Source organism: Marmota marmota, unplaced genomic scaffold, assembly GCF_001458135.2.
Source record: "Marmota marmota marmota unplaced genomic scaffold, marMar, whole genome shotgun sequence".
NCBI classification, from domain to species: Eukaryota; Metazoa; Chordata; class Mammalia; order Rodentia; family Sciuridae; genus Marmota; species Marmota marmota.
The window spans coordinates 954,451-968,109 of record NW_025999898.1 but is presented as its reverse complement, the minus strand read 5'-3'; the positions used below and the strand labels follow the sequence as shown (position 1 = coordinate 968,109).

General features: G+C 48.0%; 1 protein-coding gene across 5 annotated transcripts in view; it reads left to right on the top strand.

The window, feature by feature from the left end:
• Positions 1-12,361, top strand: part of Gal3st1 (galactose-3-O-sulfotransferase 1) — a 17,366-nt gene extending 5,005 nt beyond the window's left edge. For 3 of the 5 annotated variants that reach the window (XM_048798233.1, XM_015504937.1, XM_015504936.2), the window contains exons 2-3: positions 9,878-10,020; positions 10,924-12,361. In XM_048798233.1, the coding sequence (XP_048654190.1) occupies positions 9,887-10,020; positions 10,924-12,067 (1,278 nt within the window). In that variant the 5' untranslated portion in view covers positions 9,878-9,886 and the 3' untranslated portion in view covers positions 12,068-12,361. Of the gene's footprint in view, positions 1-2,983; positions 4,259-9,877; positions 10,021-10,923 lie in introns of those variants that run through there. The other 2 variants (XM_015504939.2, XM_015504938.2) reach the window with 2 other exon arrangements.
• Positions 12,362-13,659: the final 1,298 nt, after the last annotated feature.

The window sequence follows — 13,659 nt, the reverse complement described above, 5'->3', positions numbered from 1 at the left end:
GTGGGTGGGTGGGTATGAGAAAGAGAAAGGCAGTGGGAGTTTTGTTTTGTTTTATTTTATTTTTTTGCAACTGGGAATCAAACCCAGGATCTCACATATATGAGGCAAGCACTCTACCACTGAGCTATACCCCCTGCTCTTTTAATTTTATTTTGAGAGACGGTCTCTAAGTTGCCCAATTGTTCTTGAACTTGAAATTCTCCTGCCTCAGCCTCCCACTTAGCTGAGATTACAGGCATGTACCACCATGCCTATACATTTTGATTATAGAATCAAAATGTGTTACAGAAAGTATATGGCTCTGCTCTCCTGGGAAGTATAGCTTCTCTTTGGTAGTCTTTTAAAACTCTTTTACAAGGTACATATGTATAGCTTTGCTCTATATGAATAAGTTCATTCTGTCCACTGTGTAATCAGGCTGAATACTAGGCATCTCTTTTTAACCTCTCTGATACTCAGTTTCCTAGTCTGAAAAATTGATATAAAGGCCTTATGAGCATTGGAGGATCTGTAAGTAATACTTCAGTCTCCATCTCTGTGTGCTCATCTCAGATCTCTTGTTAGATTTTCTTTGAAGATATTGCCACAAGTAGGATTGCTCGGCCTGAGAGTGGTCACCATTAGAACACATAATAGTTGCTTTCAAATTTGTAATCTTTTCTAATTTTTTTTTTGTGTGTTTTTTCTTTTGCAGTGCTGGGGATTGAATCCAGGGCCTTGTGTGTGCTAGGCAAGTGCTCTTACCAATAAGCTACACACCCAGCTCTCTTTTTGTTCCACTTTTACAGCTTCCTCCCATGTCCTTATGGGTGTACCTCTGGGACACTCTCACATGACTACCTTCTCTGCCAGAGCTCTGTTTCTCTGTGTGCATGTTGAGCCAATGGCATGGATTGCGCATCAGTTGGGGAATGGCTTTGGAGGCCCTCGCTGCCATTTTTCTCTCCCTGGGACACTTACCATCCTGCTCTTGTAAGCGCAGGCTTCCTCTCCTTCCTCCCTATTGCTGGTGACTCCATCTACTCCTGTGGCCTCAGGTTTCAACTCTGTGCCTGTGGGCCCCAACCTGCCTCCCTCAAGACCTCCCTCTTCTGCTCCAGGCAGAGTATCCCACTGCTTGTTGGACTGTCCATGGACATCCCACATAGACTTCTTGTGTCCTAGTGGAAACTGACATACCACCCTACCTTCCTACTAAACCTGCCCCTCTCAGCCTCCTCAGTGCAGGGCCTCACCCCACCCTCAGCCAGCCAGTCATCCCAAAAGGAACTTTCCCCTCTCCTCCTCCATGCCTGGTCACCCAGCAAATGCTGTCTATATCATGGTTTACAGATGGTGCCTCTGCATCCCCACCTTCCCCTTAGTCCAGATCATCTCATAGTTGGACAGCTGTAACAGCTTACCATCAAGGTCTGTCTCCTCCTCACTTTCCTTCCCCACCCCTACCATTCATTTTCCACCTAACATCCCTGTGGGAATCCCATCTTCTCACTCCTCTGCTGAAGATCCTTCTGGTGTTTCCCATCACCCACAGGATCAGGCTAGACTTCTTGGCATGGCTTTTTGAGGTCAGTGTATACTTCTTGCCTCTGCCCTGTTTTTTTGGCTATGCCCCTAAGTCTCCCCTGTCTACCCAGCCTCATATGGACACTTCAGCCAGGTTTAACAATAGTTTCTCAATTGCCTGGACCTTTGCATATGCTTTTCTTTCTGCTTGTTTATTCCAGAATAACATGCACATTCGTTAATAACAGGAGCTATCATAATAGACAAACCCCAAGTTCCAAAAGACTTAACACAAAGGCAACTTAATTTCTATTTTCTTGAAATCTAGTGGATGTTTGTGGACAGTGAGGCAGAGACCCAGGCTCCTCCCATCTCATGGCTCCACCCACTTCCACATCCTTGAAGATCACCCCATTCACTGGGTAGAGGGAAAGTGGAACACAGAGGAGTTCTGCTCTCTTAACCTCATCAGTATCATTCTGTTCATATTCCATCAAACAGAATTCAGTCACATAAATACACTGACTGCAAAAGAGGATGGGAATTGTCTAACCATGTAACCATGGAGAAAAGGGAACTGCCTTTGGAAAGTGGAGAACACACAGCAGCAGTTACTACCACTGGCGCCTCCTCACCCACAAAGTCTCCTTCCCTGACACCACCCCTCACCCCTTCCCTAGGCTGGATCATGTGTCTTCTCTGTGCTGCAGCAAGCCCCAACCAGTTTCCTCCATCACAGGTTATCTTGCTTCTCTGGACACCCTAGGACTGTGAGCACCATATGCCCTGCACTGAGTGTCCTGTGTACTCTAATACTGGAATCTAGAGACCAAAAAAAAAAAAAAAGAAGATGAGGACCAAAATCTTAATGGTAGTGACTTCCAGGAATGGGTCTCTTTTCATTATATTCTTTATGTTTTGTGTTTTCTGAATTTTGTTCAGTGATCCTATATTGCTATTATCATTTAAATTTTTTTTTTGGTAGAGGGAGAATGAACCAAAGATGGTATCACTAATATTTCTGGCAGTAACCCCTGCTGTTAGGATGATGGGGGACAAAATTCTGCAATCAAGCCTCCCCACTCTGAAATGTTGGCTTCATTTGGGTCTTTACTTGCCTCCCCACTCTGGGCACCATCTCACTTGCTCCTGGAGAGCCTGAGTGCCACTCCTTCACCGCTGCCCCATAGAGTGGGGATGACAGCCAAGGTCTTCAGCCAGCAATCTGAGAGTGGCATGATGTATGGGAAGTCCCAAACACAGGAATGGATACTGTTTGGTTCAGAGTCCACATTCCTAAGTCGTAGTCACTGCTGTTCAATGCCAGCTCTGCTCTGCTTCACCCCCATAAAACTGTCTTCAAACCAGCTCATTCTAATTTCCAATGGGCATTAGAAAAAAAATAAAACAATTCCAAAGCATGTCCCAAACCTGATTCCAGCACTTGGAGAGATTGTAACTCTCAGCCTGGCCTGTGGCAGTTTTAGCTCTGGTATTTTGTGGGTACTTGGGGCTTCTCAGGTTGGATGGGGTTTTCAGAAAACAGGGGCTCACAGCAAGTGTCAGATGCCTGCTGCTCCCTGGGAGGAACTTGCAGTTGCTTAACGTGTGAGAATGCTCAGTGGGGATGAAAAACTGTCACAAAATTATGATTATTAACTAATAATGATCCCTGGGTCTCTAGAGCCTGCTGCCTGGGCCATGATGGGGCACTGGGCATCACTGCTGAAGGGAAGATTAAGAAGCCTTCTAGGCACAAGGGGTCACTTTGTCCAGAGACAAAGCCAAGACAGACCTGAGCCTAAGTTTTCAGTGTGGGGCTGAGCCCAAGAGTCCCTGGCCTTTATAGCCAGTGTCCCTAGAATTGCCTCTTAGACCTGCTGAAGCCCCAGGAAGAATCAGCTTCTGCAGTCAGCCCAAATCCTACAAAGCTGGTCTAGGGTGTATATGTGTCCCCATCCCTCACCCACAACAGGCCAGGAGCTGCCCAGAATGGATTCTGTATCCTCTCTGATGAAGAAGCTAGAGCTCAGAGAATAAGATCTCTCCAGACTCATCCTCGCAGCCCTGGTCAGACACTGACTCCTGGAAGTCTTCCATGCCCAGTTAGTTGCTTACTCCTCAGGGATCCTGAAGATTTGGAATTAACCTTGGTCCCTAGGTATGTGTCAGCCCCTTTAAGTCCTGGATCTTGGCACATCTTCATTTGGACTCTTTGTTGTCTGCTGCGTGATCTTCAGCTCTCTGAGACTTGGTTTCTTCACCTGAGGAGTGGCTGATGGAGGTGCTTGGTGCTTGGGGCAGCTGTGAGACTTAAATGAGGTTCAGTGTGGATCATTAGCCTCCGGCCTCCTTTTCCTCCCTTCAAGCCTTCAAGCCTGTCCTGTGCTTTCTGCAGGGCTCTGCAGTTGCTGTGTCCTTGGCCCAAGGACGTCTGGAACTCTGCTGAGCCCTTAGATAAAAGCTGCCTGGTTGTCAGGTCCAGGGAGAGGCGTGGGACCGCCCAGGGCTGTTCAGCAGGGTGTGAGGGGCAGAGGGCCAGGGAACCACCTGCAGGGTACTGGGATATGCCACTTGCTGTCCCCAGGGAGAGAACTCATAAATATTCACACCCACTGGAGCAGGAGGGAGCCAGCCAGGCTGCTACTGGGTGTCATTGGAGCATTCTTTTCTCCCAGTGACTGCAGAGGCAGCCCAGGAGTCAGATGTAGCTCAGGCTGGGAAAGGAAAGGATAGCCAGTCACAACCAGAGGTGAGTAGATCCCCTCTGCACTCACACCAGGGTCCTCTTGGTGGTGATGCTCTAGGCCAGGTTTACCTTCCTGAGTTTGGTTTCCCTGTGTGTTAGATGTGGGGATAAGTCCTATTTTTTCTTTATTTCCTGAGGGGTCAGCTGAACCGTCCTAGCTGAATGGGAGGACGCCTGGGCCTGGCCTGCTGCCAGTCACCTGCACTGATGGAGGCCAGTGTGACTGGGGTAATCAATCCACAAAGGCAAGGATAGATTGAAGTGGAAACTGGCTAGGGGATTGTGTCCTGTGTCCCTGAGTCTGTGACCACTATGGACAGTGGAGGTGGAAGACCCAGGTTCTGGTTCTATTTCTTGTACTATGTGACCTTGAGGGTGCCCCTGCCCTCTTAGAAACTTGACTTCCCTGCCTCTCTGTCTTCTGGCTTAGAGATCATGAAACTTAAGCTGCACTGAGATTGTCCTTGAACCTGGGGACTTTGGAGATGGGGCCAGGAGTGGGACCTGGGAGGGTAATAATAATGATAACAATGGCGGCAGGCCATGCACAGCAAGTGTTTGCTCTGCGTCTGCTCTGTGCTGCGGGATGCAGAGGATCTGCACAGCACCCAGTGATGGAAGGAAAGTTGGTACTATCATGTAGGAGGAAAATTTGAGGCCCAGAGAGGGACACAGCCTTTCCTGGAGCACACAGTAAGAAAATAACAGACGGGATTTAAAACCAGAACCTAGCCCTAGAGTTGCTGTCTCCAGAGAACTCTTGTGTGTGGCTCCCACGTGCCTAATTTTCACATGTGCTCTTGTGCACACATGACCCTCACTAGTATGACTTCCATGTTTAGCTTTCACTCTTGGGATATTTACATACATGTGGCCTATATGCATGGCTCTGACCTGTTTGTCTGTCTCACACATGGGCTGTTTCCTATGTGGCCCTCAATGAGGCGTTGGCTGCCTGGACCATGGTCTCATATACACTCCGGGATAGGGCTACGTGACCCTGAGGGTTATGGGGGTCATTCATCAAACATTCACCAGGTGCCAAGTCCAGGAAGCTCAGGAATGAGTCACTGCTGTAAGGCTCGCCTGAAGCTGAGCACAGAGAGGATCTTTCCTCTGAACACCCAGGCATGTGAATCAAGACTGCATCCTGGTAAATAATGATAATGGTTAATTATCATCACTATTAATAATTAATATGTGTCCACCGCCTTCTGAGTACATGCATTCTCTCATTAGAATCTCACAGCCTCAGGACTGTTCTCCCTCAAGCCAGGCTCCTGGCTGCCAGCCAGCACCCCTCTGGGCCTTAGTTTACCCGGAGGCTCTGCCTATGAACACAAAGAATCCTGTCTGCCCTGATCTTGCTGTTGTGTGGTCACTGTACACATGAGGAGACTAAGTCTCAGAAACAGTGAGCTTTGTGCCCAAATTCACAGAGGCCAGGCAGAAAGAGAATGAGTAGTATTGGACACTCAGGTGGCCAACATAGAAACACTAGCCATCAGGGCCCCTTTCCCCTCTCTGTTCATTCTGGATGCTGGCTCAACCCACAAAGACCAGTTCCTGCTGTGTTCTTGGGACAGAACTTCCCCCATGCCTTGGCCTGTGGTGGAATTGCTGCCATGGAAATGCTTCCTTCTTCCTTCCTTCCCTCCTTCTCTCCTTCCCTCTTTCCCTCCTATGGGTTTAGGGTGCTCCAGGTAGGATTGTCAGGGACAGAAAAGGAAGATGCGTGCTACTGGTCCACAGACCTGGGCTCAAATTCCTTCCATACCTCTGCCTTTATGAGTGACCCTGGGCAAGTTGGATCACCTCCTGTAGCCTCAGTTTCCCCATCTGCAAAATGGGACTGACAGTGGGTAAATTAACATCCATTGACTGGCAGCTGAGTAGAGACAGTTAAATGCTCTGAAAAATGCTCTGCCCCATGCCTGGCTTCTCACAGGGGCTCAAAATTATAATCAGAGTGTGAAATGGCCACGGATGCAGCAGCCAGCAGGGGCCAGGCTGGGCAAGGGCCTGGTGAGGTTTAAGGAAGTCAAAATGGGAGAATGTAGGAAGGAGTGAACCAGTGATGAGGTGGGTGGGGCCAAGTGGAACCTGATTGGCAGTTCAAGAAGGCTGGTCTGCCCCCTGCTGCCTGGCCTCCTGCCTAGACCTCCACCATTGCAGTCTCCCAGAGTTCCAGAAAGTACCCTGGTGAGTGGGGCTGCTGAGGCACGGGTGGGCCCTCAGAATATAGTCAGGGTGAGCCACAGAATCCTAATCCCTTCACATTTTAAAGCCATAGAAACTGAGGCTCAGGGCTCCACTCAGGGTTCTGAGCCAGTGTAAGACTCCAGCCTGAATTAGCCCCGCTTTCTGTTGTAGCCCTGAGGAGCAGGAGGCTGATAGGAACACTTGAGGCTTGGGGCAGGTTTGTGCTTTGTGAGCAGCCCAGTGGTCACTCCTTGTCCAGGGATGGCAGCAGGCCTTCAGGGAGGAGTTTAGGAGAGATTCAGCTTGCCTGACCCATCTCAGGGAGGCTCCCATGGGCCCAGCTAGAGTAACTCTCACCTTACACATGAGAAACAGAATCTAAGGAGGTCCCTGGCTTGTCTGAAATCACAGCATTGGATTGAAATAGGCCTGAGGGGTTGGGCCTGATGTTGGTATGTCTCCCTCCTAGAACCCCTCCTGACAGGTTTTATCCCACCTTGCAAGCTTTGTAATTTATTATTTAAATTATTTAATAGCTGAGTGCAATGTATTATCTTTTTCAGATTAAAAAGTAATATGGGCCCCTTTAAAGAATGCAACAGTTTAAAAAATGCATAATTTGGAAAAAATATTCCCATATATACTCTCCCCCAGATATGCAGAGGATACCATTGCTGAAATGTAGAATTCAGGTTGAACATTTCTAATCCAAAAATCTGAAATCCAAAATGCTCCCAAATCTGAAACTTTTGGAGTGCCCACATGATGCCACAAGTGGAAAATTCCACACCTGACCTCATGTGATGGGTCACAGCCAAAACAAAAGGACACTAAAAATATTGTATAAAATTACCTTCAAGCTATGGGTAGAAATGAATTTCATGTTTAGACTTGGGTTCCATTCCCAGGATATCTCATTATATAAAGGCAAATATTCTGTAATCAAAAAAAAATCTGAAATTCAAAATATTTCTGGTTTCAAGCATTTTAGATAAGGGATAAGGGATACTTCACCTGTACTGCTCTCCACTTACTTTCTTCTGGATCTTCATGTAGTTTTACATACATATATAAAGAATATGGAGGGGTAATTGATGGACATATTGTTCTAGAACTTCCTTTTTTCCACACAAATAGATCATGATGTGTTTTTAGCTACACCTTGTTTTTGTTGTTGTTTTATTTTTTAAACATCTGCAGATGACTCTTTCTATGAATGGGCCTTGATTTATGTAATGGTTCCTTGCTGATAATCACTGAGGTTGTTTCTGATTTGCTCCTGTTTCTGATCAAGCAGCTGTGAATACCCTTGCACATGTGGCTTTACATTTGCCCAAGTGTTTAGAACAATGAGAAGTCAGAGAGCTTGCTCCTTTGTCCTTTGACATCACTGCCCTCCAACACTCTCCCTCACCCTTGCCCAATGCCCTGTCTACCTTGCAGAGTAAACAAGGATGTCATGAGGGAGACCAGATTCCCTCTTGTAGTACAGTGTCTTTCTTTGCAAATGCTTTTCATGTTCTTTCCAGTGAGGACCAATTTCTAAATGATGAACAAAGGACTTAAAGATTGGTGCCACCTGGTGGGTTGGCCTAAGGGGCCCTTTCTCCAGGAGAAGTTTGTGGATGCCTTGGATAACTTTTCCAGGGAGCAGTGTATGGGCTCCTACCCAGGTGGGCTGTTCTATCTTCTGCCCCTAGGGACAGTGGTGACGATCTATGCATGTGATCATTGGGCATTACATGTTACTTCTGGTGGCCTCAGGGGCTCAAGAGCTTAAGCTAAAGTGAGAGTAGAAAGTTCTAGGCCCTGGTTTTGCTGCTAAGGGGTGGTCCCCCCAACAAGCTCTCCCCTGGAGAGAGCTTATCCTCATTATAGCCTATATTTCAGTTTTCTGTGAATAGGGTTGACACATTCAGACCAAACCTCCCTCTAAACAAATATACAATAACAATAAAAACCCCAAGATACTGTTTAAATTATAGTTTGAATAATTTTTAGTATATCTCATGTAATATTTGGGACATAGTCATACAACTAAAATATTTTATTCATTAGTGAACTGAAATGTACATTTCACTGGGCATCTCTCCCTGTGGGCCATCAAAGAGAAGGTGGGTATGTGGGTAGAGGCCTGTCTGGTTGTGTGAGCTTAGTCACCTTCTCAGCTGTGAGCCTGTTTCTCTACCTGCCTCCCCTATAAATCCCAGTAATGCAGGGGCTGGTGAGAAAAGAGCAGGAGACTTAGCCCCTTATTGGGCAGCCACAAGGGTGGTACAGAGGACATATAGGGCTGGCACTCTAAAAAAGTAAAGGATTCAGGTCCCCAGAGAGCTTCTGGCCTTTCCTGTAGACAGCCCATCCCAGGCCTGGGGACACAGAGCACTGAGCAAGGATGTACTTTTCCTTCTTACTTAAAAAAGTATTTCATTATGAAGCCCCAAAAGGTCCAAAAGTAAGGTAATGAACACTTGTGTCCTCACCAACCAGATTAAAATTTTGTTTTTTAAAAAAACATTTTTTTATTTTTAAAAATTTTTCCAATTTGTTTATATGACAGCAGAATGCATTTTGTTTCATTGTACAAATGGAGCACAACTTTTCAGTTCTCTGGTTGTACATGTTGCAGAGTCGCACCATTTGTGCAATCATACATATACCTAGGGTAATGATGTCCATATCTCATTGTACCATCTTACCTACCCCCATGCCTCCTCCCCTCCCCTTCCCCTTCCCCTTTGCCCAATCCAAAGTTCCTCCATTCTTCCCATGCCCCTCCCCCATTATGTATCAACATCCACTGAGAGAACATTCAGCTTTTGGTTTTTTGGGATTGGCTTACTTCACTTAGCATATTTTCCAACTCCATCCATTTTACCAGCAAATGCTATAATTTTATTCTCTTTTAATGCTGAGTAATATTCCATTGCATATATGTACCACAGTTTCTTTATCCATTCATCTATTGAAGGACAGCTAGGTTGGTTCCAAAGTTTAACTATTGTGAATTGAGCTGCTATAAACATTCATGTGGCTGCATCACTGTAGTATACTGATCTTTAAGTCCTTTGGGTAGAGATCAAAGAGTGGGATAGCTGGGTCGAATGGTAGTCCCATTCCAAGTTTTCTAAGGAATCCCCATACTGCTTTTCAGAGTGCCAACAAGCTTAAAACTTAAAACGGAACCATGAGGCAGAAACTTCTCCATACCTTGTTTCTCTTTGAATTGACCCACCCTCTCTGTCTGCATCCCCATGGCTGTCTATCTCCATGTGTTTTTCTCTCTGTCCCTATCTGGACCCTGTAAGGGGTCACAGTGCTGGCAAAGGCAGGTCCTTGCTTCCAGGCCCAGAGCAGCCATGGGTGCTCGTTAGGGCCAGCCTCCTGATGCTTGTTTCCACTCTCTGCTGCCCCTTACAGGTGTCTGAGATGCCGCCCATGCTACAGAAGAAGCGCTGGGAGTCCATGGCCAAGGGGCTGGTTCTGGGAGCTCTGTTTACCAGCTTCCTGCTGCTATTGTACTCCTATGCTGTGCCCCCACTGCACACTGGCCTGACCTCCATGTGAGTAGCCTAGTTGAGCACCCAGTGGTGGGGATATAGAAGGACTACTCCCCTTCAGGGAGGCCCTGTAATTGCCTTACTACAGCACCTGCCTGAATGATTGATGCTATATCCTGGGTAGCCATCCTGAACCCTGCATCATGCTCTGCTGGACAGAAACTCCACTACTGAGGGCAGAACTCACCATGAAATCCTGGGCCTCAGTGTGCTCATCTATGAAATGGGGAGAACAACAGAGCCTGCCTCATAGAGTGGGAGAATCACATCATATCATTTATGTCCAGGGCATGGATTATATTATCTGAGGCTCCAGGAGGGCCACAGGGAAGAGGTCAGTTTATCTAAAAGCACTCAGCTGGCACAGGGCCTGGATTCAAACTCCTGTATGATCCCAGGCCTTGCTCCTAACCATCTGGTAATCCTGATGGGCATATGGGTGCAGCAGACAGGAAAGGTTCCTCATGGAGATGCTCAGCACAGATCTGGCACAGCCTGTACTTTTAGTTGCTAGGTATTAAATTGAACTGGAGGAAATTGTCAATTACTGACCCTACTAAAGGGAAATTTCATGTGGTTCAACCTAGTACTATTTTACAATAAACATAAGGCACTGGCCATGATTGAGACAAAAGCCTGTGTGCCTCACTTCACTTCAATCTCACACTAACATCACAAATAGGGCCTGTTATTCTCCCCACTTCACAGATGAGGAACAACTGAAGCCAGAGAGGCCAAATCACTGGCTCAGGCATTCAGCCTAGACTCAGGCCCATCTGTGTCCCCATCTCATCTCTGTTGCCACAACTGTCATCAACAAACCCATGTTTAGGCATGAGGGCCCAAGGTTCTGAGTCCCCAGACCCCCAGCGGCCTCTGACACTCTTCCTACCTCTCTGTCTCTAGCAGGACCCCCGATGCCATAGCACCCTGCTCCCCAGTCTCTGGTGAGTCGGAGGGGGTGATTCTGGCCAATGGCTCATTTAGAGGTTGCCAGCCACGGCGCAACATCGTGTTCATGAAGACACACAAGACGGCCAGCAGCACGCTGCTCAACATCCTGTTCCGCTTTGGTCAGAAGCACGGGCTCAAATTCGCCTTCCCCAATGGTCGCAACGACTTCGATTACCCGGCCTTCTTCACCCGCAGCCTGGTGCAGGACTACCGGCCCGGGGCCTGCTTCAACATCATCTGCAACCACATGCGCTTCCACTACGAGGAGGTGCGTGGCCTGGTGCCACCCAATGCCACTTTCATCACCGTGCTCCGGGACCCTGCCCGCCTTTTCGAGTCCTCCTTCCACTACTTTGGGCCCGTGGTGCCCCTCACGTGGAAGCTCTCAAGCAGCGACAAGCTGGCAGAATTCTTGCAGGACCCAGATCGCTACTACGATCCCAACGGCTACAACGCCCACTACCTCCGCAATTTGCTCTTCTTCGATCTGGGCTATGACAGTGGCCTAGACCCTGGCAGCCCACAGGTGCAGGAGCACATACTGGAGGTGGAGCGCCGCTTCCACCTGGTACTCCTCCAGGAGTACTTCGACGAGTCTCTGGTGCTGCTGAAGGATCTGCTCTGCTGGGAGCTGGAGGACGTGCTGTACTTCAAGCTCAACGCCCGTCGTGATTCACCAGTGCCTCGGCTCTCTGGGGACCTGTACCGCCGTGCAACAGCCTGGAACATGCTGGATGCCCGCCTCTACCGCCACTTCAATGCCAGCTTCTGGCGCAAAGTGGAGGCCTTTGGGCGGGAGCGTATGGCCCAAGAGGTGGCTGCCCTGCGCCGTGCCAATGAGCGCATGCGGCGTATCTGTATTGATGGTGGTCGGGCAGTGGATGCGGCTGCCATCCAGGACTCAGCCATGCAGCCCTGGCAGCCGCTGGGTTCCAAGTCCATCCTTGGTTACAACCTCAAGAAGAGCATTGGGCAGCGACACCAACAGCTCTGCCGTCGGATGCTCACGCCCGAGATCCAGTACCTGATGGATCTCGGCGTTAACCTCTGGGTCACCAAGCTCTGGAAGTTCATTAGGGACTTTCTGCGGTGGTGACATCCTGCTGACCTGTGGCCTCCCAGCTCTTTCACTACAGAGGGGCTGGGCAGGGACCTGTGATGTTGGCTTCCTTCAGCCCCTCCTGGTGCCACCCTGAACCTTAGGGTGAGGAGAGGCTCTCAAGAGGATGTAGCCAACCAGAACTGGGCCCCTGGTACACAGGGCCTCACAGGAGAGCAGTATTTGACTAATTATACTATTTTTTATTAAACCCCCTACCCTCTTATTTCCTGCCTCCCCTTAAAGGGGAGACCTCAGAAGTAAAAGGATTTGATGTTGTGTTTTTGTTAATCAGCCTCAGTGGTGGTGACTGGAAGGGCCCTGGGATGGGGGGAATCCCAAAAGAGCACGGTGATCTGTCTGTGAAAGTGTCTGTAAGACAGCCCAGTGCAGAGCAGGGATCTGATATGTATGTTACATATTGAAGCCTTGTGTGGTTCAGGAACTCCCATGGCTTCCAACACCTGGAAAATTTTTGTTTGTGCATGTCTGAATGTGCGCAAGTGCATGTGTGACCAAACTCTGATTTTGTGCCTGGTCCTGGGATAAGTGCTTTATGGACATTATCTCAACTCATCTTCACCAAAACTCAGGGTTGTAGGGGCTATTATCTCATGTTAGAGAGGAGGAAAGGAGCTCAGAGAGGGAAAATCACCTGGCTGAGATCACACTGTAAATGGTAGGACTGGAGCAGGTACCTGGTGAGTGGAAGATATGGGAAGATCAGGATGGAGTCCAAGAATGAGTGAATGTGTGTGTCTGTGCGTGCATGTTCGCACCCATGTGTGTGTGATGGAGGTGGGGTGGGGAGTATTTTGTGGGGCAGGTTCTGGGCCCAGGCTAAGAGCTTCTTACTCATTAATCCTCATAATAACCTTTCCCCCCCTCACATTTTTAATTTGCACATTATAGTTGTACATATTGATGAGATTTTTTTGTTACATACTTATATATTCATAATAATCTTCAAGCCAGGCACAATTACTATCCCATATTATAGATGTGGGAACTGTAGTTTTAATAGGGCAAGGGACTTGCCCAAGGTCACATTACAAGATACATCAGATTCAGGACTCAAATGATCTCTCAAGGACCCCCAAATCTTTCCATCTTTGTATCTGTTCACTCTGTCCCTACTGCTCCTTCCCCTGGCTTCCAGTCAGCACCTCCTATCTCCACCCACCTTTCCCACTTCTGCTCTCCCCCGAATGCCTCACACATCTGCCCCCTCCACCCTCACATTCAGTTCAATTAATCAAAAATAAATAAACAAACTGGTCTCCACCTAATACCTGTTGCACCCCTAGACCTCATCTGTCCCCAAGTATACAGCAGTCAACAAGTTGGTCAGGACTCTCTGGAACTTATATCTAGAAGTAAAGATGGCACCAAGGCACAGTCAGATGTTATTGACCAGGGTGGGGATGCTCCTGGCTCTAACTTCAGCTGATGACTGCCTCCTTCAGCATCTCCAGGGGGACAGTGGCTTTTGGTGGCACATACTCTCAGGCTTCCAACTAGAAATTGATATCCAGGACTGAATCCCAGAAGCCACAGTCAAGAAACTGTTTATTGGAGACCTATTGTGC